General features: G+C 43.8%; 1 protein-coding gene across 1 annotated transcript in view; it reads left to right on the top strand.

Moving 5' to 3' along the window:
- The window catches only part of plxna3 (plexin A3), a 113,828-nt gene that overhangs the window by 31,777 nt on the left and 59,473 nt on the right, over positions 1–22,578 (top strand). The window contains exon 4 of the mRNA XM_018752967.2: positions 19,001–19,141. Within this exon, the coding sequence (XP_018608483.1) occupies positions 19,001–19,141 (141 nt within the window). The remainder of the gene's footprint in view (positions 1–19,000; positions 19,142–22,578) is intronic.

A 22,578-nucleotide genomic window follows, 5' to 3' on the forward strand; every position in this document is an offset into this window, starting at 1 on the left:
TCTGAGATAGGAATGACAGCCCAGGACCTGGCTTGGTTTATTAAATAAAGAATTCCATAAATTAAGCACAGGGGGATGCTTCCGTGTGGCATAAAAATAATTATCTGTAAAATGGACTTTGCAGCAAAGTGCACATTCTGGATTTGATCCAAGACAAGAGCAGAAATGTAGTGTCCAAGTGGCCCGGAAAACCAATAGTAAAATTCCATTACTTGTTCTTAAAAATTGCATTATACCGAGTGTAATACACCAGTACAGGCAAATATACATTTCCCAATGACCAAATGAGAAAGTGGGGTGGGCAATAAATTTTACGTTGTCTTTTGATGAGGTACCATATACTTAGTATATACAACCTAGACATCAGTGGTTCCCGGTAAGCCTTAGTGGTAGAGACCACCTCTCCATCCAGCTTCCCCAGCACTGACTTACTCTAAGCTCACTACCGCAAGCTGGAGACATTTACAGGTCCCATGGGGGTCTCATTCCCCCCCCACCCCCTCCCCCAATGCTGCTCTGCCTTGATGGAGTGATGGAGGGAGAGAGTTAAAGTCTGGAATTCACATTGACCCCAACAAATATGTAGGGCACCTGCATAAAGATGAAAAAGACTAATGAAAATGAGACTGAAATGTCAGAGCGGCAGTATTGAACACATCACAAAAGGGAATTGGGTAAAGAACAAATATAGAGGGTTGTGAAATCCCATCTCATGCTGGCATCGTGACCCCAGCCGAGTTGGGTCGCTTCCTGCTTATGGTCAACGTTTGCGTAAGTAAGAAAACACTTCTAGTGCACTGGTCCAGGCTGATGGTGACCCGTTACAGGTAAGCAAGGCCCAGGGGTCAATGGAAGTCAAGTCACTCTGGAACTGCCAATCAAAGTACCATTAATGGTTTTGCCAGCAGTAGAACTGCTACTGCTGAGAGTTTCCCCCGGTTTTTAACTGTATAATCAAACCGAAATACAAAAGGTCCAGCGACAAAGCAAAACGACAAATAGTGGAGATGCTGAGCATTTTTAAATAATATAATGTTGAATACCAAGCTGGCATTTAGAACCAGTGGAGACGTAAACTAAAGCTTGACATCGAGCATCCCTAGACGCAGAGATCTGATTAAAAGCCCGGGTCAGCCGAGTTCAGCGAGGGTGTGAGGACTCTGCTTTGTCCTTAATGGCCTTCACTGTGTGACCTCAGGAGAGCGCAGGCTACCCTGCATCAGCCACACTAATGACCGAGTCCATCTTAAATAAACCGTAATGGCAGGACCACAGTGAAGGAGCTGGAAAATAATGAAACGTGGCTCATTTCAGCGGCAGAAAGCAATTTTCCATTTGTAATTTATTGCGATTGTAGTATGTGGAGATGATTGAGGGTAGATGGCGTTTGACTGCATTTCACACAGTAATTTTCCTGAATTTTGCTTTTCATGTTTACCTGGTACTGAATCGGTCTCTGAGAGTCGGTCTTATGCCCAGCCAGCTTTCCAAGACCAAAGCTTGGAAATGCCTTAATCAGTTGTATCGATTTCACACACTTTCATATCTGTATTCGGTTGTGCAAAAACCATGGTTCTTTATCACGGAATTGACAGGATGAAGGAACACAACCAGGCAGGGCTGGTGCTGTTGGCACTTAGCTGGAACCAGCATTGTGTCTAGTCTACAATAACCGTGGGGTTCTCAATTCGTGGCCACGGGGAAAGAGAACGGCAAAGTTGTTTCAAATATGACAGTGTTTGGCAGAGGAGGGAATCAGATATGAGATGCCATACAGAGATGTGAATCAATTATCATTTGGTTCCCAAGGATACAGAGAAGTACGCAAATCTGCCTTTTCCCCGCTGAGTCTTTCATTTTCCTCTTCCTCTCTCTCTGTGTCCCATCTCCCTCTCTCTTTTCCTCTCAAGATGTGATTAAAACTTTTGTGTTGCCGTTTCGCGGAAACCGCTGGGAACACTTGAGAATGCTCTTTGGCACATAGCTGGGGATTAGACCGCAATGCCTAGAAGTGTCCTGGGGTTTGCTGCTCGGTTGGAGCAAACCTGACCAGGCTTAACCTTGGGATCCTTCTCTTGGGTCTTCAGATGAAACTGTATTTGGAAGAAGTGCTCTGTGGAATAATGTATTGAGAATTATTAACTTCTAGTGAGATATTTAAAGGTCTGGAATGACATATATTTCTTCAGTTTCCAGTCACATTGTTTCTGTTTATATTGAACATCAGCAATGTATATAAAACTTGAAATCTAACTACCGTGAAAAGGTTTTTAAGTTGGCCTGAAATGAAAAGTCAGTAGGGCAGAGTATGATTTATGATAATGTAGGAATGTGTTCATGCATGCTTGGGTTTTTGGATTTCTGCATATATAGTTTTCCCCTCCCCAAATTCCTTGAATACCTTGTTTTAACCCATTTTGCTTTCATTAGTGTGTTATGTTCATTGCACAGCTGACTCTTTAATTTATGAGCACACAGTAATATTGCAGTGTTGAAAAAGGGTTAGAATGATGCAAATGTATTTTTAAGGTTATTCATTCTTTCTACGTTTCTCATTTAGATCTTTATAATCGGTAACTTGATGTTTTTCTGTCTATGTATATAACCAGCAGAAAAAATACTTACTCTCTCTTGCTGAGATTGCCATGAAGGTCAGATTTGACTTATTTCATTACTTGAGCTGAATGAATGTCAGCAGTAAAATATTGGTTGTTAGAGGTGGGTTTATCCAAATAACTGTGTGTGGATGGCTGGACTCTGAGTGCTGGTGTTCTGACGCATCTTCTGCCTCCATGTCCCCTGTAGTTTCGACCTTTTCCGTTCTTCTGCCTCTGTCAATTTGGCACGATGGGTGGCGGTGCTGGGGAATGTCCGGACAGATCACGTCCCCGAGAAGGGAGGAAGAGCAATGGGGGTGGGGGCAGCGGGTTTTTATACCCCAGGCACGGTCCCTGAAAACGTTGCTGTTTGGTGGTCCTGGTGGGGCCTCACCATGCATCTGTGTGTGTCTTGGGGCTGTGGGGCAGCAGTCAGAAGCAATTAAAAAGCTTAAACCTATCTGCAGCCCCTGCCGTTTTGTAGTGCGCTTATTTCTTATGGGTTAATGGTTCGGCATGTTTTGGAATAGTCAAAGGTTTGTTAGTAAGAGCCGACACCTGGGCAGGACAGTTCCAGGCGTGTAGGGCGATTGTGCTTCTCGATGGTCCTCCTCGGTAGTCCAGATGATTGGTTTCCAGTTCCAAGGCCAGTTGTCAGACAGCCCGGAGCTGGACTAAAGTGAACTTCTACAGATAAGATAACGAGAGGGTTCATTAAACACGAGGAGGCCAGCCTTGTCGCCGCACTTCTTAATGTATTAGTTTGGAACAAGCGCTTGTCAGCATTTAGATTGAGTTTAAAGCAGGCCTAGCACTTTGTAAATATAGCTTTGTGTGTTCAGTAAAGATGTCAGTTGTGTTATGTTAAAGGGCACTTAGCAGTGTGCTCCGAGAAATAATAACCCAGGGAATGTGGATAGACATACCAAACATTTACGCGTTGGCTTCAGCGGGCCTATTTACTTGGCATTTACTTGGTGTGTTCAACCATGCAATTTCTGTAAGTACATTTTCAAATTCATTGGCTGTTCTCTCTTGGAAACATAATTATGCCCGAGTCCAAATAAAGCCTCAAGTACCTTTGCATGGTTAAATGGTAAGAGGTCACCTAAAGTGTGGAAACTTTTTTTTTTTTCTTCGTTTTCCTCCGGAGAAGCTTTTGCATGGGGAGCATTGATAATGTGTTGGGTGGGACCAGGTGGGGTGGATGAGGTTGTCAATAGCGAGCAGAGTAGCCCAGACTGGTCTCCCAAGGATCCTGCAGCTGTCACTTCCCCACACGTGCCTGTTCTCGACAGCACCCCCCTCCCCAGGGTACACCAGGCCTCTCGGAGCTCATTTAAGGCACACCCACCATGGAGAGTTAAAGGCATCTCCATAGTTCCATTTGGCATTGGTTTGACATGTGATTCACTGGCAGTCATCTTGGCATTTTCTGATAAAGTGTGTGTGTGTGGGGGTGCACAGGAAAAGGGAAAGCAAAATAAGATAATTCATGCCTGATCAGTTTAAAACCTCGATTAGGGACATCAGTTATTCATCAGCTCAACGCCTGTCGCATTGTTCTGACATTCGCCGTGCACCCTTCACAGCTTATTATCCCATCAGGATCGTGTTTATGCTTTTCTATTTTTAAACAAAACAACATTTTTGGATACGTTGAACTAGATCAGTCCAACAATGACGCCCTTATGCGTTTCAGTTGTACAATGGCTTTGCGTTCCTGCCGTGCGCCGAACGGTAGTCGGAGACTTTACGACAGTAGGACAAAGAAGCAGCGTGTTCATCGGAAAGGCTTCCGCTTTGACACGTCTGTATACAGTAAGATAACATCCAGATAAGTCTGCTGCGTCTTAATGATTTGTTTATGTTGTAAGGACTGTCTTGTATTGAACACGTTGAAGATCAGTGGAATTTGTTGTCCTGCTGTAGTTGTTACTGGCAAAAAAAAAAAAAAAAATTTAAGCAAGATGTGTGTTCTCGGTAAAACTATTATCCCATTTGAAAAAAACACGTCATTGTTTAATTTTAAGCATGTTTATTTGGGAGGGTGCTGTAAAAGTGTGATTTTAAACAATCGCACCATGCTTCCTGGAAGTCTGTTCTGTGTTTGTCTCTGCAAGAAAAAAAATGGATATTTGTAATAGGTAGCATCTGGGCGGGGGGCTTGTCTCAGCAGGGAAGTGCTGTTGAGACAAACCTGGGGGTGTAGATCAGCGTTTTAAATAGCTCACCATGATGGGAAGCACCTGTTCGCTCTGGAAACCTGAGTAGGGTACAAAAGGGTGCCACCAGTCTCTCAGCTGCAGCAACCCATCCTCCGAAACTCAGACGTTGCTGAATGAGCCCATTCCAATCGGTTGTAATCTTGCTAGTCATTGCAAGAGCTGCAGGCATTAAGGGTGTTTAATTTAAACTTATGAAAATAAGCAAGGGCTGTGTTATCAGACATCGACCTACATGAGGTCATCGCTTTGTGTGAGAGGCGAGGGATAGCAGGTGAGGCATCATCCTTAATGACTGTGGGGGCTAATCCACCCCCCAGGCTCCTGTCTCCACGCGTGCGTCTGTCAGGATGCTCTCCCCTGTGCTTGCTGCAGGTTCACCGGAGAAAGAGGGGCCAGTTTGGGCTGGGGGGTCCAGGAAGAGACGGGCGACTCCATATGTTGCCTTGGCGCAGAGGGGTGGCGCGTGAATCAATCACACGCGACTACATTTGTGCGACACGGGTCGAGGGCAGGGTTCTCGGGCGGTGTTCGTAGCAGAGCTTCAAGACTCCAGGTGTGTGTAGACACGAGTTGCCGTTGGAGAGTTCAGCAGTTCGCACTAAGGGGGTGTTTAAAAAAATAATAAAAAAAAAAAAACACCTCTAATCTGACCTTGCAAGTGAAGTAAAGAAGTGCCATCGAAATGCTGAGCTTATACATGTCAAAGTGTGTATTTAACAGCTTTGTGCGCCTCTGTCTTCCTGGAGTCACGACTACAGCTGCGGCGGATTTCGAACCATTGTGTTGACAAGTGCTTTCAAACGTTTAAAAGAGAGGGAACATGCGCCGAGAGGTGCAATCGCTCCGAAAGGTACTCTGATGCGTGCGTCAGGTGGTAACTTTTCAGTAGTGCGTTTTCAGCGGAGTAATGAAGTTTTCCGCAGAGTTCATGCGGCGGCGAAAGCTAATTGTGTAACTGAGAAGAGGGGCGCTCAGCAGAAACGGGCATTACTGGAGGTGTCGGAGGAAAAGCGCACGCATCGCCCGAGGGAGCCTAAAGAGAGCCATTATCACCTCGTCTTGCTGCTTGGCCGCAAACTGGATCCAGGAGGTTAAGGGCCCCTGCGCACATGGTGCTGAGTGTTCGCGACAGAAGCGGGGGTGGTGGTGGTGTGGGGCCACGGGGAAGCTATTCTTTCCCTTGTCTTGTGGCCCAGGTGCACGTTTTCTAAAAGGATTCTTCCGAAGGCTAAATGCGGGCGCCGGCGATAAAACGCGATTGTTGCTCGAACGCTCCGTAGATCGGGATGATGGTGCGTCAGCTTCTGATGTTGCCATTTAACAACAGATGGAGCCCCCCCACCCCCCCCCCGCCGGTGATAAAGGTGTGTTATTCGGGATTACGCAAATTAAAGTGAAATATGTTAAATTTCAGTCAGGGGTCGGCCTTTGGGCGACATTCTTTCCGAACAGATGTACGTTTAGAGTTCACCTCCGTCGCTGCCTATCGCTTCCGTGGGCACAGCAACACGCATGATCTCATTTCCTACATACACACAAGCAGATGCAAGCACGCATGGAGATGTCTTTCTGGAAGTTTGACAGGCTTTGCGTAATCAGTCTTGTGGATACAACCCCCTGGGGATAAGCAGACCGGCCTGCTTCACTTTGCATTGTGATGTGATAGACACATCACTGTTAATTTTGAAATGTCTTTTTTTTTTTTTTTTTTTCTCCCCTCCTCTTTTCCCTCCCTCCCTCCCCCCAGTCACAAAGGCAGAGTGCGGAGTGGAAACGCTATAAACTGTGGCCAGTCCTTTGGAGAAGGACGGAATTAGATCACAAGCCCTCCAGATGGCCTAAATTTAATTATTTAGTGCACAGAAACCAATTCGGGTCAGCCGCAAATATATAGGATGGGTTGAAATTGCTTATATAGTGGGTGTGTTTTTATTGCAATGCTAAGGTCATAAATTCCAGTCAGGAACATGCTGTAAAAGGTCATCTGGCCACCTAGGGCCTTCTGTACTGCTTGCTGGGAGTCTGTCATCTGAACAATATGGCACCCATGTCCATTTCACCTTTAGCTGCTCAACATACACTTCCGGACGCAATTGTGTCGCATACTGGAAAAACGTGCTTCTCTACTGTGCTCGTAAACCGTTTGTTGTCTGCATTGCGATAAGTGTGGACGTTGTGGCCTGCTGTACCCTTCATGGACAACTGTTTAAAAAAAAAAAGAAAAAAAAGGCTGCTTTCATATTCAAACGCAGATGGAGCTTGACTCTCCAGCTGAGGCTTCAGCAGGATCTGTGAGGAGAGAGGAAGGAGGAGATGATTGTGTGTGATCTGTGAGCGCTACTTCCCATCCTGGCCAGTGGTTAGAGACCTTGCTACGTCTCCCAAAGGTCCCCAGCACAGGCAGTGATGTGAGTAATAAGGTCTCTGACCTCCTCAGATGGAGGAGGCAGGTGGGCTGCCCTACCCTCAGACTGGGCGAGACGCTTGGGGTTTCCACATGGTCTGGACAGTTGAGCCGGGCCCAGTGGAATTCCTTTTCGGTAACTGTATCCCTCAGTTTGACTGCGGGAGGGAAGTGGGCCGGGGGGTGCTGGACTAGGGCACCTGTGTTCCTTCAGCGTTGGGCTGATGGTTTATTTAGAGTTACACATTTTTGGGCCTTCTAACGGTATGTCGAACTCCAGAAGAAAAACCAGCAACGGTGCCATGGTAAGTATGAATTGGAATTTGAGCCACCCCCCCGGGTGTTTTTATCAGGATTTACCCGCTTTGTTACGACTCTGAAAATGTGACGTCTTAACTCCTGAGCAAGTGAGGTGTGGCAAACAGGAAGTTGACAAGAAGAGCAGAAACGTTTCTCGTACATCTGCAAACGAACGATCGGTGTCTGGAAATGAAAGCATCTAGAAGTGATTAACAGCTACACTCATTGCAATTCTTTTCCAGACACCAGTTTAAAAAAAAAAAAAAAAGAAAAAATGAATGAATGGGGAGCCAGAGCAGTCATAAAATAATTAGTGTCAAACACAATTTTGCTGTCTAAATATTCTTCCTTAAAGGCATGAACCTAAGGGGCTGCACTGCTGAGAAAAATAAAGCTTGTTTTTTTATTGGCAACAGGGCAAAATGTTGTGGGCATGTCAAGGCAAAATGTGCAAGTTTTACAAGATTGTGTACAGGATACAACATTGCCGGTGACTAGTGCCAGTTTTTGCCAGTTGCAAATTTCTGAAGAGCTGTGTGCAAAAGGTTAGTTTTCATTTTTTTCGGTAATGATGTTTTACTAACGAACCTCTAAGATCATATGAAATTGTGCCAAACAATTTGTTGCCCTAAATTGGCGGGGGGGAATTAAAAACCTTGTTGAGCTAAAGATGCACCAAAAAGTGTAGAAAACAGCAAGTAAAACTATCGAAGCGAAAATGCATTTTGAAAATCAGGGTTTCTTGATTTGACAAAAATTGATTTAAATTTATTTTTCATTCTTAGCATGGGTGAGAATTTTCCCGTGATCTCTGTCGCTGCTAAAGCGATATTTTAATAGGCCTCACGGAGTCAGTTTTTGTGAAATTTTAGTAGAATGTATAGCACACCCACCTGAATTACCACGCTTACTCATTCTGATCGTAATACTTTATAAAACTTGCCCACCTTGGTGCTCGTGGGTGTTGCACTCGTGACAAGATGAAACTGAAGATGATATTGTCCACATTATTTCTGCCTATTTTGTGTCATCAGTCAAGAGCTCAATAACCTTTGGATCTTTTGATACTGTTGAACGTCATTTAAAAATTAACTCGCATTTTTCTGAACATTTAAGGTCTTTATACGATTTAAAAATTTGAAGGCTTAATTTTTGTTTATTGCTGTTCAGTAATTCTAATTGAATTAACAGTGAGACACACCTGCTTAAATGTACCAGTGAGCTATATAAATGGGGGGGGGGACACAGCAAAGATAAAATTACAACGTTAATAGTGTAAGTGACCAAAGAATGTGCATTTCTCCCTTTTCATGTCACAAGCTCTTCTTCCGCATAAATGTTCTTTTTATTGGTCTTTGTTCAGTCTCGTGACTAATTGCAGGTTGATTTGTGGAGCATCTCTTCCCTACAGCACTCTGGGGGGTTCATTTCTGAGAAGACAGTGGCCTTTTTGCCCGGAACTCTTTGTTTGCCATATTGGTGGTTATACTGTATGCTTTATGAAGAGAAGTAATTCTTTAAACATTCAATATTTATTACACATTGTGCTGAGTCTTAGTTGGATAATATTTCTCTCCCTGCCCCCCCAGACGGAATCAAACATTTGTATTGTGCATTATATTCAGACTAATCATTTCTCTATTGGCCTCTGCTGTATATGGTCTGTGCGTCAAAATATTCTAATACACTGCTTTCTGATGGTGCCCTAGCGACAATAATTAATCGTAGTAATTATAGAGAAAAAGATCTATATGATGTTTAATTTCAAAGCTTCAAAGCGCTGAATAGCTGAACAGATACGCACTTGAATTTTTTGCAAAGTCCAGTGAAGTTTTGATAAGAAAGTACAAAACTGATTTCTTTTCACTGATCCCGAAATAGAGCAAGGAGAACCTGAGGGTTGAGCGATATCTTGTGCATTTTTCATATTACAAGTGAAAGAAAAATGTGAGGGTGTTTGAAAATTTGAGGGAAACCTTTAACTTGCAAAAAAAAAAAAAAAGTAACCCTTCCACAGTCAACATCAGGTCAATGAAAACACTTTTAAAAATGGGAAACTTTTAAGGGTGTAATTTGATTTTGTTTAGCTGTTGTTTCTCTGTTCATTCACATCCGGTTCACCATTTCTCATCCTTGGCTCCATACCGCAGTTCGGCCCGGAGGACGAGGGTAACTTAGGTACTACCCTGATTATGATCCTCGCCAACTCCACCTTGTTTTTCCTCTGAGTCGGCTGGCACTGCACGTGAGGGTTACAGGAGCAGCGACGCATCCCTCGGCACTGGTAACCAGCAAATCGCGGGCGCCTGACAGATTGATTAAGGCCACGTGCAGCGGGCGCCCGAGGGGCGGATCCCTGCCGATTTATCTCCGCCCTTCCCAGCGGAACAAAGCCAATCTGTTCCGCTGTTAGGACTTCTAGTCACAGTTGGTGAGTGACACAGCCCAAATTCAAACTGCGATTTCACTTGTGTGGCTCACTCTGCGTTTGGGGAACGCGCCTTATCCGACCGAGCCGAAGGGTGTAGTTGCAGTGCTCCGGCGCAGTTTCCTGCTTCGTAAATTTCCCGATCCTGTGTGTGTGTCGGATTGTAGCGTGCTTGTGGTCAACCGTTTGGGATCATGGGTTGATTGGCTACAGGAAGACTTGAAGGCCTCCCGCAGGAGCCATTGTCAAAGTTCAGCTCTTCTTACTGGAATCGGAACAGAAGGTTTCCTGAACAGACCCGAGAGTACGACGACAGCCCCTTGGCTTCTGACCAGTACCTCGGCAGCAAGGCCTCTTCGGGCTGCTGTGATCAACAGAGCCTGACTGGCCTCTGCTTCCTGGCAGGAGTTCTTCACAGGGCGCTTCCCGCTTTCTACATCTGTTATGTTTGGTTGGCTCCAGAACAAGGCTTTCTCCATCTACTTGTCGTCGTAGGAAGCCACGTGATTGCCGCCAACCCTATCCCGCTCCAGAAGTACTTCAGCAGACCAATGCTTTATGATCTCAGTGGTAGTGAAGTTAATTAAAATCATTTCATCATTTTATATTTGGCTGGTTGTGGAATCTTTCATGATATTTGCATCCTGCGACGAGAATGGTCATGTGTTCCTCAGCTGCAACATACAGTAGATGCAGTAGGCTGTTTTTTCACAGTAGCGGCCCAGTAGATCTCGTGCTGGCCTGGTGCTGTGGACTGGAGGAGGGCTTTGCGCAGGGATCTACGAGCCGTTCTGTCAGCCTATGACTGTGCAGGACCACCGCATGTGAGCACACAGATCTTCCACTTGTGGGCAGGCATGAAGAGAAGAGGTCTGGACCTTGGGGAGATGCACTCAAATCTGGATCAGTAATGAAGTACTGCACTGCAGGCATTGGTTGAACCTCAAGTGACTGGAATTGTATGTACAGTATTGAGAATGAAGGTAAGGACAGCTGCCTAGGTTAGTGCCCTAACGTTTAATTTATAACGCACTTGAAGAAGTGGCTCCGAATAAGAGTTCAGAGATTTTCGGAATCGGAAAAGGCTTCTTTCATAGGCCAGTGTGCAGCATGGATTTACCACGTTTATACTGCTGCTAACCAGACTGAAGTAGACCCTGACAGCGACAATGCAGCGGTCAGGAAGTAGAGATAAACATCCGTGAATCCCGAAGTATAGTTTTTTTTTTCTTCTTTCTTGATGCCATGCTTTAAAAAATAAAGAAATAAAGCTCCGTCGCAACCCAGCAGCCTTGTGCTCAGTGTGAGTTCTGAGGTATGCTTTTCCACCCCAGGGCGAGCTCAACCCAGCTGTTTTCACACTGCACCTTCCGCCCCGGGGGCAAGTGTTTCAACCCGGGGTGAGATTTCTGAAACCTGGTTCCCTGCACAGGATTGAAAGTTTTGCCCCAGGTTTCCAAGTCTGAACACGGTTGCCTTTTTGCCCCCCAGGCCTCCCTGGGATGAAAGCCCTACCGTAAAAGCGGTCTGCAGCACTTAAAGGTTGCCCTCTATTCTACTCGGGGTGTCTGCCGAAAAACAAGCGCGCTCTGCTGTACCGCGGTATAAACTTTTCAATTGATCCGGCTCTAGTGCAAGAAGAAAGCAAATTAAAAAAATATGGATTAAACGAGGAACCAAAACATTCACTTTACCAGTAGGGAGTTTTTAATTAGCTAGATGAGCGGTGTGACTCACATGCTGATTTGAACCAACTTAATGTTGCTTTCTCTCGAGGAACAAAGCACTCTTAGCTCACTGTTGGATGATTTACACGGCGTTGGAAATGGTTTCAAATGCATTGCTGTATGATTGTCGGTGTGAATGGGGCAGAAAGCGCACGGAATTCTTTAACATGACGGATCGTCCCCTGACATCGTTAATGACCGAGCGCATTTTGGAACGTGGGACTCGGTACCTGCTGTGGCACTAACTACTGTAGATGGATGGTCAGTAAACACAAGTCCTCAAAGACGTAAAGCACTGTCACGCGGTCAACTCAAATTTTAAATCGGATGTTAGGGACCAAATGTTTCCCCCCCCCCACTTACTCGTTAGGAGGTGTTAAGGAGGTTATAAGGGAATGCTTTTACTGTAGCTAGTAGCATAGTATTTAAAGCTACTGCCTTTTGACCCAAAGGTCGCAGGTTCGATGCCCACCTCCAGGAAGGTATTTACCCTCAAATTGCTCCAGTACAATTACCCATCTGTATAAATGGGTAAATAACTAAGTAGCTTAACACTGTAAGTCGCTTCGGAGAAAAGTGGCAGCTAAATGAATAAAAATAATGTGTGTAATGTACTAATTTCAGCACTACTGTATTAGATCACGAAGTGTCTGTATTGGTCTACTTTGGCCCGGCATAGTCCTTTCCAGTTTTTATGCCAGTATAGTAAACCTGGAAAGAGAAAAGAGAATCTCAGGTTTCTGAGTTGTGTACTGATCTGGAACCTTTTTTTTAAAAAAAACTAAGTTTAAATGTTTCTGTTGTTTTCAAGCTACCTACCTATAATGACTTCTGAAAAATCTGAATACATCATTGTCTTTTTTTTTTTTCCCCTTTGGCATTTGACTACAGTTGTGCGCATACACACACGCGCTCAGACATACTGTCAGCAGATGAGCTTGCACTCGGTATTATTTATAGGGTCAGTGATGAGGGTCAGGTGAAAGGCCAATCTTTGTAAGAGCCCAAAGAGGTGAAGGCAGCGTCCATCTCCGATGCTGTGCGTTTGCGCCGCTCCATCAGCAGGGTCGCCGTAGAGCTGGAACAAAGCAGGCGTTAACGCTGAAAAGCCCACCTCTCCACTCGCCCAGCTCGCTAATGCTTTTAGGCTGATCCTGGAGAAACAGGATAAGGAGCCTAATTGAATTATTGGCCCCTTTGTTCTGTCCCTGAGATGTGGGGCTGTGGCTTCTCCGTTCTCTTAAGAGGATAATCTTGCGGTTCGTGGATTTTGACCTCATTTTAGAGACCCTGAGCTTTCGAGTTTAATGTGAAATACATTTTCCTCAACGCTAAAGGATGAAATAGCCATTTTTGTCCTAGTGGAAAATACATACCTGAGAATGGAAATGTATGAAGCACTCCTTCCTGATTTGGGGCCTTTAAAGAAATGAAAACGGTTTCCTTAACATTGGCTATAGTCATGGCTGAAAAAAATCCAGTATATGTTACATGCAATCCTTTATTAGGTTATGCTATGTAATAAGAATTAATGTGCGAGATGGAAAATACAGTGTAAAGTAATTATGAGTTAAGTATATTGAACTGTGGAGAACATGGAGAATTAGATTTACCAGAGCACCTAAGGTATTTATGTGCTTTTATTGTTCTTCTGTTTATACAAAAGCGTCCAAATAAAATCTGTCAGGTAACTTCAGAATGCCTTCTTTCTGAGAGGGGATTGACGGGCATATATATTTATAAAAAAAAAATAAAAAAATCTTATGTTTTCTTCCCTGTTTCCACTTCTGTAATAAATATTTGACATTAAGTGAAACAAAATAAGGATTTATCTTGGGTGAGTGTTTGGCGTTTCTCCAACATAGGATTTTATCCAGTATATTTCTTTTTGTGGTATAGACAGTGACCATTCAAGATTGACCGAAAATGCATCTTAGTAAGACTACGTGTGTAATTCCACAGTAAGGTTGTATGAGATGAAATTCAGCCTGTTTTATTCGTATACTCCACGTAGTATGCACTGTCAAACATGATATTTTTCCTCTTAAGTGAAATGTGAAGATTGACGATTGATTGATCGATTGATTGATTGAAGATTTTATTAAATAAACTTGGTATCAGTTAGTGATATTTTGAGGAATAACTTGGTTATGCAGTCTGTATTCCAGACGATAATGGGCATTTGTGGCTGGACAGAACCGATAGCCATTGGTTCTTGTTCTTCAGGCCTTCGGGGCACCCAGCGGGCCCCCCCCAACCCCCACCCAGGAGACGGACTTGACCTTTTCAGTGTGGCTGATTCAAAGGGGAAGGGGAGGGGATATTTCCATCTTTGTAAAGCATTTATAGAGTAATTTTATTTTTAAATAGCATGAGTGATGATTCTCCCTCCCCTTCTGTTTTTCTCTCTCCTTTCTGTCTATCTCTCTCTCTCTCGCTCTGCCTCCTTTTTTCCCCTCTCCTTCACTTGGTGATGAATGGGCCTGTTTGCCTGGAGACAGATAATCCATCCTGCTGCGATTGGCAGTAAAGTCAACAGCACAGGCCTTACTCCTGATTTACTGTACCTCGTACCCTCCCCTCCCTTTTATTAATTTGTATATTTGTTCCCTTTTTAAAGTTTCATTTGTTTACTTGTTTACCACATTTGAGTCTGCTGACTCTGTTGTCTCAAGACTTTGTGAACAAGGCCAGTGCCAGCACTACAAGGCCGCCCTTCACACAAGCACTCTCCCGGGCTGTTCGAGCAAGCCCCCGTAGTGTGCGCGCGTGCGCGCGTATATTCCATGCCTACACATACAGCATTTTCTTTGATGCTGGATAAATGCACAACATAATATCTATCAAAGTACTGAAATTTTAAACCGCGTTATCGCTGCGTTTAGGTTGAGTTGTATTTGGTTCTCATTTAAGTCATTATTCATTTAGAGAAATTGTGTAAAGTATTTTGATTTGCATAATGGCATTAATTTCTTACCTTTGGTATTAGTGTCTCCCTTGAATTTCTAGTAATTCTGTGGGATGTTGAAGATTACCTTTAAGCGCATAATCTTACTGAAATCATTGAATGTATAACATACATTTTTTTTACGTTCATAAGAATAATAGGTGTATTTAAAAGGTGCTGCTATACTTGCTGCCGGGAATGCTAATCGGTAAGCCAAGAAAAAGAAACTTGCGCAATATTTTTGGGCTGTATATAGCAAGAAGGCAGCTAGGTGGAACAGTTTGAAAAGGAGCACACAGACTGAGCAATGGTGAACGAAATCTTTAAGAGGATATTATGTCAAAGATTTCACCCCTCTTTGGGACTGGTTTGCTTTTACATGGTCTGACACTGTCCTTTGCAAAAAGGAGGTGATGCAAGTAATTTTCTTTCATGGAACCACATGCCCAGAGATCACTTGTTGACTGTATCTGTGTAGCTGACAATGCTCTTTGTGGTATGTCAGCATTTTTGGAGCACTAAGTGCTTTAAGGCAACCTGTTGAGAAGGGCAGTATACAAAAGCATCTTGAATCAAATGGAATCGAGCGAAATCCTCGATAGGACGACAGCGCACGGGGTTGACGGTCACTGCCGGCATCGTCGTTTGAGTGCAGCGTTGTGTTTGATGGAGATGTTCTACTCTTCTAACAAAGGACTGTTTAAAACTGTTGAAAATGAGACTAAGAATGTTGCTGAAACCCTTTTCCTTTTTAATGGCCTTTTTATGTTTTTCTGACACTCTTTTCCAAAGCGACTTAGTGTTAAGCTATTTAAAATTATTTTCCCACTTATACAGCTGGGTAATTTTTACTGGAGCAATTTGGAGTTACTAACGTGCTCAAGGGTACTACAGATAGTGGGATTTGACCTGCGACCTTTTTCATATTGGGGTTAGCGTTGTAAACCTAAAGTTGTTGAAAGGAAAAGAGCCTTATTTTCTATTTATTTTGTTTGTTTTTTAAATCGCTACTATGAATAGAACACAGGTGACTATCTGGTGCTGTTATGCTTAGCCAGTGTTAAGGAGAACCCTGGCATTGTGATTAAGTAATGTTTCAGATAATATGGTGTAAAATCACAAACTGCAGCACATTTTTAAGAACATTATTTATGGCTGGAGAACCACCTATTCTTGGTTTAATTCAAGTATATACTGGGTTCGGCTAAATGTATTGGGAGAAAATTCACAAAATGTGATCTGAAGAAGCTATTTTCACTATTTGGGGCATTTCTAAGTTAGTTTTGATTTTCATTTTAATGATAAATGCACAATCTTGACAGTTAATGTTTCGCTTGGTTTGAGCTAAGCTCACCATTGCAGCCATTTTAGACTAACATTTGTATGCTTAGCAAGAGAGTTGGTCTGTTGTGTGCATTAAAAGCTATTACAAAAATTCAACATGGTTATGCAAATTACTGCAAATTGCCACAAAAGGCCAAGTGAATTAACACTTTTATTTAAAGCCTTTTTTTTAAAAAAAATATGCCATCTTGTAGCTGAAATATATGCGTCTTTCAGTAGTAGATAACTGGCAGAATTAAGAAATGGAAATGTTCCCATGAAAAAGTAGTGTTCCTTCCAATGTCTTGGTTAATCAAATACAAAGCTGTCAAATCAGGGTCTAGCTCAAAGCACATGTATTAAGTTGTTCCCAATGCACACCTAATACAGTATTTTTATTTATTTCTTTATTTTTTTTTACATTCTGTGCTTTATATATATGTGTGAAAGAATCATTGGCATGATCGAATGCCTCAGGTACTTGGCCAAATATTTGTGTTTGAAAATAACGCACAATTCACTAATGGCTGTGAACAAGAACTTTATTTTGAGTCACTGTTCAAAACAGGCTTATCTATAAAGTCAAAGGAGCATTGTGCTAAATATCCTGGTTTTAAATATTTGAAACATATGTTGTCAATTATCACTTGAAAAATGTAAATCCTCTTAGTTATTGGATATCAAATCCCTACAGGAGAATGTTTTGATTCTTGTGTTTTTATGAGGCTTAACAATACTCAACTTTCAGTTAAGTGTTTGGGTGAAAATTGTTTCACTTGAGATTATAGTACAATTCTCGATTCAGTAGAATTCCGACAAAATGTTTTAACGTGGTTTTGGTTACATGGACCCTGAGGGCCAATGAAAATTATTGCAATGTCGGGCTCAAAGGAGTACTGCTTTAGAGAAGGGACAAATTAAGCAGAGTACTCTTTAGAAGCCGTTTCACATGGGTCGCTCCAAGCAGAAACCTGATGGGAAAATTTAATCGATGAGCTACAACAAATCGAACACACGGAATTGGTTTTCCGCCTTCCTCTCATTTGTGTCCTTTCATAACTTCTAATGTTGTAACTCTGATCGATGGAGAAGATCAAAAATTGGGTTATGATCAAAACAAGTACCATCCTGGATTCCCCAGGCTGTGCTTCTGTGACCAGCAGGTTAATTAATGGATAGATCAGGTCTCTCTGCCACCTTGGCACCGTTTGAGTCGACGAGAGACGGAAGTGAAGGTAATATTTGTCTTAATTCCAATTACCTTCATCTCAGCTGTTTGATGTTGCCAGGAGGTCAGCTCTCAGCAGGGCCAGAGAGTGCTCTGCATTTCAAACGCTCCCATTCGTCAGGACACTCCCAGTCAGAAAGAGGAAGAAAATCTTTTTTCTCTGGGTTTTTTTTTTAATTTTTTTTTCTTCTTTTCCTTACCTCCTTTGCTGAGAGCTGACTTGAGAGCTTCATTAGTGCTTGGGGGGTTGTAGATGGCGAAATGAGTTAAGCTGGTCACAAGCTGAACCAGAGGTCAAAGGGTAAGTTGGAGCAAAGGCTTCCTTTCCTAGTGTTGAGCAGAATGTGTGTAGAGCACTGAAATTCCTGGCCAGTGTCTTTTTGAGGGCTCCTTATCCATGTTCACAAAAAGCAGGTCCCCACTGTATATCTTTACATTGTCCTGTTTGCATACCTCACCGAAATTAAGTTGGAACCGTAAAGGTCCTGCCTCTGGATCCCTCGTTGGTTTTATGACGGTCTGACCAGCTGCTGGATTTCGTCAAGCTTGTCATGTTATTCTGTGCAAGTGCATTCTTCCCCTGAGTGTGTGCCTTGTTAAATCTTACATCGCTCCACACAATAATTAAATGCGTTTTTCATCTCGTTCCTCGCCATATGCGCTCACTGAAAAACAGAGAATAAAGAGCAAGGAAAAGTGATACAGGATTTTTGGTGTAAATTTCAGAAGTGTTCTGCATCGATTTTTAAAGAACAAAAACAAGAAGTAAAGGCTGAAAATGAAATACACCATAGCGTGTGCACATATAAATTGTGATATTCGCTCTAGATAAAACGTACATTTCCGTTGCAGCAGGGGTCGCATTCATCACTAGGAGGTTTGCTGGGCATAGCTGTTCTCCACTTTGGCAGGGGAGCGTTTGTATTCTCTGCAATGACGCTCCAGATTGGCAACATGTGGAGGGACACGGAGTTTGGTCTGCTTGGGCTGCTGGCGGAGTTGCGCACTGGCGGAAACGCCTGGTACCCCGGCCAGGCTCACCGCATTGACCATCGCCGTCACGTCTCCGCCATCCGCCTTCTTGGGGCCGGCACTCCCTGCCTTGGCCAGCGACTTGTGACATCCAATATGGCAGCGTTCGACTAATTGATGCCACCTTGTCAACACTAATTACTGAGACTGCGGCAATGAGGAGGCAGCTAATTAACAGACTAACGATGTTTGTCACTTCAGGCCGACCCAGATATTTAGGGAAAAACCAGACTTGTCACCCTCACATCTGCTCTATTATTTTTTTGCGTTGTGTTTTTACATTTGTTTTCGTCGTTCTTTCAAAACACATTTTTTCCCCTCCTGTCATTTCTGCATTAATTCTGCGTATTTATATATACAGTGTATATATATCATTTTTTTTTTTTTTAATGGCCTTGCCCTCATCACATTTACATCAAAATTGATTAGGACAGTAGCGCACGCTGCCACCCGTTTTCTCTAAAATAAAGACGGAAAATAGGTAAGCTTTGCAGCTGTGACTCCGCTTGTCAGTTGTTCACATTATTTATATGGAATCACATCAAAGACTATTTTCATTTTACATTTTTAGAAACTGTTTTCCCAAGCAGGCTGTGCTCTACTTATCAGTGTAAGGAAACGGCAAGGAGGCGTTAATGATGAAAGAGTTTGTGTGTGTGTGTGTGTGTGTGTGTGTGTGTGTGTGTGTGCGCGGACGTGCATGTCTTTCTGCTACTGCATCTTTTTTGCCTCCCTTTTTTTTTTTACGACTGAACATTTTTTTTTAAATCTCCTTCCTCGTTTCAGATCCGAGTGGATGGCATTCCTCCACCGTCCCAGAATGCCCTGCTGTATGAAACCGTGTCTGTTGTCGAGGGCAGCCCCATACTGCGCGACATGGTCTTCAGTCCAGATTACCAGTACATCTACCTTCTGAGCGACAAGCAGGTGAGTCCTACTGAATGCACCTTTCAATAAAAATACACCAGTTTGTTTTCCTTACGGCCATTTATGTGACAGCACCTTAGCCTCCAGCTCGCTCAGATCACCACACTCTTTCTTCACCTTCTGTTGGTCAGTTAAGCATGTAACGTTATAATATTTTCATTCACAATATTGTAATGGATTTGGTTGTTTCTGAAAAATGTATTTCTGAGCTAAAAAAAAAAAAAAAAAAAACAACGCAACGCTTGCATTCATTAGTCAAGACTTGAAGTCATGCTCCACAGTGGTTTGATTAAGTTGTGGCCTTCGTCTCTTTTGCAGCCTGCAGTTGGTTCACTGCTGCAACTTGTGCTTTTAATTAAGCCTTGGAGCATATTAGAAAAAGAGTGTTTTGACAAGAATTATTATTACAGCTCTTTTGTACATCGAATGAATCTTCAGGATCAATGATCGTGACAGCTAATATACAAATGAGCACATTGTTTGTGAGGACCTCAGAGTGAAGTGTGTGTCAGAGGGAAGGCACATGTAACACAACCACAAACACATGATGTCGATTACGAGCTCAATTCGGAGTATGAGCGGCGTTTGTTCTGCTCTGTGTCGGCCCATCCTGGAAGAACGGGGATACATTTGTCAGAAAGAATTGAACGAGACCCAGCCCTGTCAAGTGCCTTGTTTTTAAGCCCGAACGGAACCTCAGACGCTGCGCTTTAACATCTGTAAGACAGGAAGAGTGGAGCACGTGCGAGTGTTTCTGAATTCCCTCCAGCTGGTGCCCTAATAGGGAAGCTCGAGGAACCGTCTCCATCGAGATTGTTGCAGGGTAACGCGTTCTGCGGGGCTGTATTGTAGAGCTGCTGAGTTCGGTGCCCCCTCTCCCATGCAGCTGCTTCAGAGGGGATGACATACAGGTGCAGCGGAGAATGACGCCTGAAAGACCCATAATGCATCTTTCACAAATACATTTTTTCTCCTTGCACAAGTGGAAGATTAATTAAGAACTATGAATTGCTTCCATTGTGCGGTTCTCGGAGAGGTATTATATTTAGCCTTGCTCTATTACCAGCTTTCAAAAAGCAAGGCTAAATACGGTGTAACTTATTTAAAACTGCTTCGCTCTGTAAGGGTTGAGAGGACTTCGTGTCCTTTAACGCGGAAGGCTTGCGACTCAGAACCTGTGGCAGGTACTCTTTTACACAGTATTACACAGCAAAGACAATACAGTGTAGAAGGTGTCCAAATGGCAGTCAGTGAGATAATATGGTTGAAAATCTATTCATGTACTCACAAATAGATGTTTGTAGTCTAAGGGGTTCTCCCTTGAGAATGGATGCAGGCTTAAAGAAAGCATGGCATTTTGTGGAAAAACAAAGAGCAGTCATGCTCGAAACGCAGTCAGAGGGAGATGGTGAAAGCGCGGAGATAAAGTACAAAGCATCCGCTTCTTATTTGACTCCAGTGCAGCCCTGTATACCTGTTCGGCAGGAAAAACCTACATCAGATATCTTCAAACTCCAAGGCATGTTTCAAATGCCTTATTAAAAAAGATCAGTGTTTGAAATAAGTGGAGCTAGATCAAAGGAAAAGAAGAGGTAGAAAAATCTTGTGGGATGGGGTTGGGGCGGGGGGGGGGGGGTGCCTAATGTGTGCTGCAATCCATTACCAAGGAAAAACACACCCCCAGTGGAATAACACTGCACTGCCAGCTGCGAAATGCTGAGAAAAGGGAGGCAGAGGTACAATACCACCTCGCTCATCCAGTGTTCTCGTTTACTGTAATAACCACGGTGCACGTGCACTGAGATCGGAACTCGCGGTAATTCGCTCCAGATATCGAGATTCCTTTTCAAATCATTGAAGCGGACGCGCTGTGTGTTTGTGTGTATCGCTGTAGTGAATTTGTTTTTGTCAGGGTACGTTGCAGGGATCGTCCGGAAACGGTCGCTCACATCGGGGCGCACCAAAACGGGAAGCTTTGGAGAAGCTCCTGCGGCCGGGTGCGGGCGGCACACGGAGCTCTTCTCTGACTCTTGACTCTCTTCTCAGCTCCCGCTCACAGAGCCAAGCCTGGGTTCTGGCCCGTGGATGTGCTCATGCTTGCGATGACGACGACGACATAAATGATTTATGCCCATCTGGGTTGAGGGGTTGAGGTATTACATTAGATGCAGCTGCGGAGATGGCCGACACATTTGCACATAATGGCTCCCTCGTTTCAGGGTCAAAGAACTGTAAATCAGCTTTGCCTGAACTCAAGTCCACCTCACGTTTGACTTCTAGCATGTGGGCAGTCTGCGATTGCGCTCAAGCGACTGTGTTTTGCGTGATGCTACAGAACAGTTGCTCCGAACGTATGGAAATCTTCCCACGACGAGTTCACCGAATACACACACAAAATGTTGCTGTGGTACATCGGCGCGTACGTAGCTCACGTGCGGCACTTAGCTTCTGCGAGGCATGTTCCGGGTCTACGTGTGACTCATTCTGCGTAGGGATTGGACGGGGGCTGTGCTGGGACTGAGTAGCATCTGGGAAGATGGTAGCTGCAGGCAGTGGATTTCGCACGCGGTGCTTTTGCTGAATAAATTAACGCAGTAGGTGATGCACGCCCGCCCACCAGCGAGCGCTCTTACACTTCGGGCCAAGCGGAGCTCCTCCGGGTCTGTAGACACGGAGCACGCGCGATCCACATCCCTCCCTCCGTGCTTTCAGGAGGGAATGCGCAACTGGAAGCACCGTGCCCGATTGCTTTCCTCCGTTTAGCGCTGGTGAAGGTAGCTAGCCGAGACGGCGCGGAGTGTTGAGTACGGAATAAAATCTCCACTAGTTATAAGGAATAGCGAGAAATATTAAATAATAACAAAGGAATAAAATTTCAAACAGCAGGGAGTGCGGTGATTAGTCGTCACTTGACGATCGAAAAACCCAGGTTCAAACTCGACCCCCTGCTGTAGTACTTCTGAGTAGGGCCCTTACCCTAAATTATTCCACTACGAATTACCCTGCCTACCTAAAGGAGTAAATTGTAAGTAGCCTGTAACACAAACCTCATGTTGTCAGTACCTTGGGAGTAAAACATCTAAGTGAAATAATAATAGCGATGATGATGATGATTGTTGGCTGAAGTGCTTCTAGAGCATTATTAGATATAATAATTGGTGTAGCAATACATTTAAGTCGCAGTGAAATGACAGGAAAATGCTACATATACTCTATGTGCACGTATGATGTCTGAAAAGAGGAATAACGTGCTCGTTTTTTCCCGTGGTAGATGTTGCCCAAGGTGCAGGCAGCTGTTGCTGTATTTCACCCACTACAGGAATAAGCCTGCAGTCTCCGTGTGCGAACAGTGGACCTTCTGTGGTCGTGTTCCTGACTGCTTGTGGGTCTGAAGGAGGACAGACATCAGCATTTATCAAAACAAGCCAGTTTAGACA

This window comes from Scleropages formosus, chromosome 1, assembly GCF_900964775.1.
Source record: "Scleropages formosus chromosome 1, fSclFor1.1, whole genome shotgun sequence".
NCBI lineage: Eukaryota > Metazoa > Chordata > Actinopteri > Osteoglossiformes > Osteoglossidae > Scleropages > Scleropages formosus.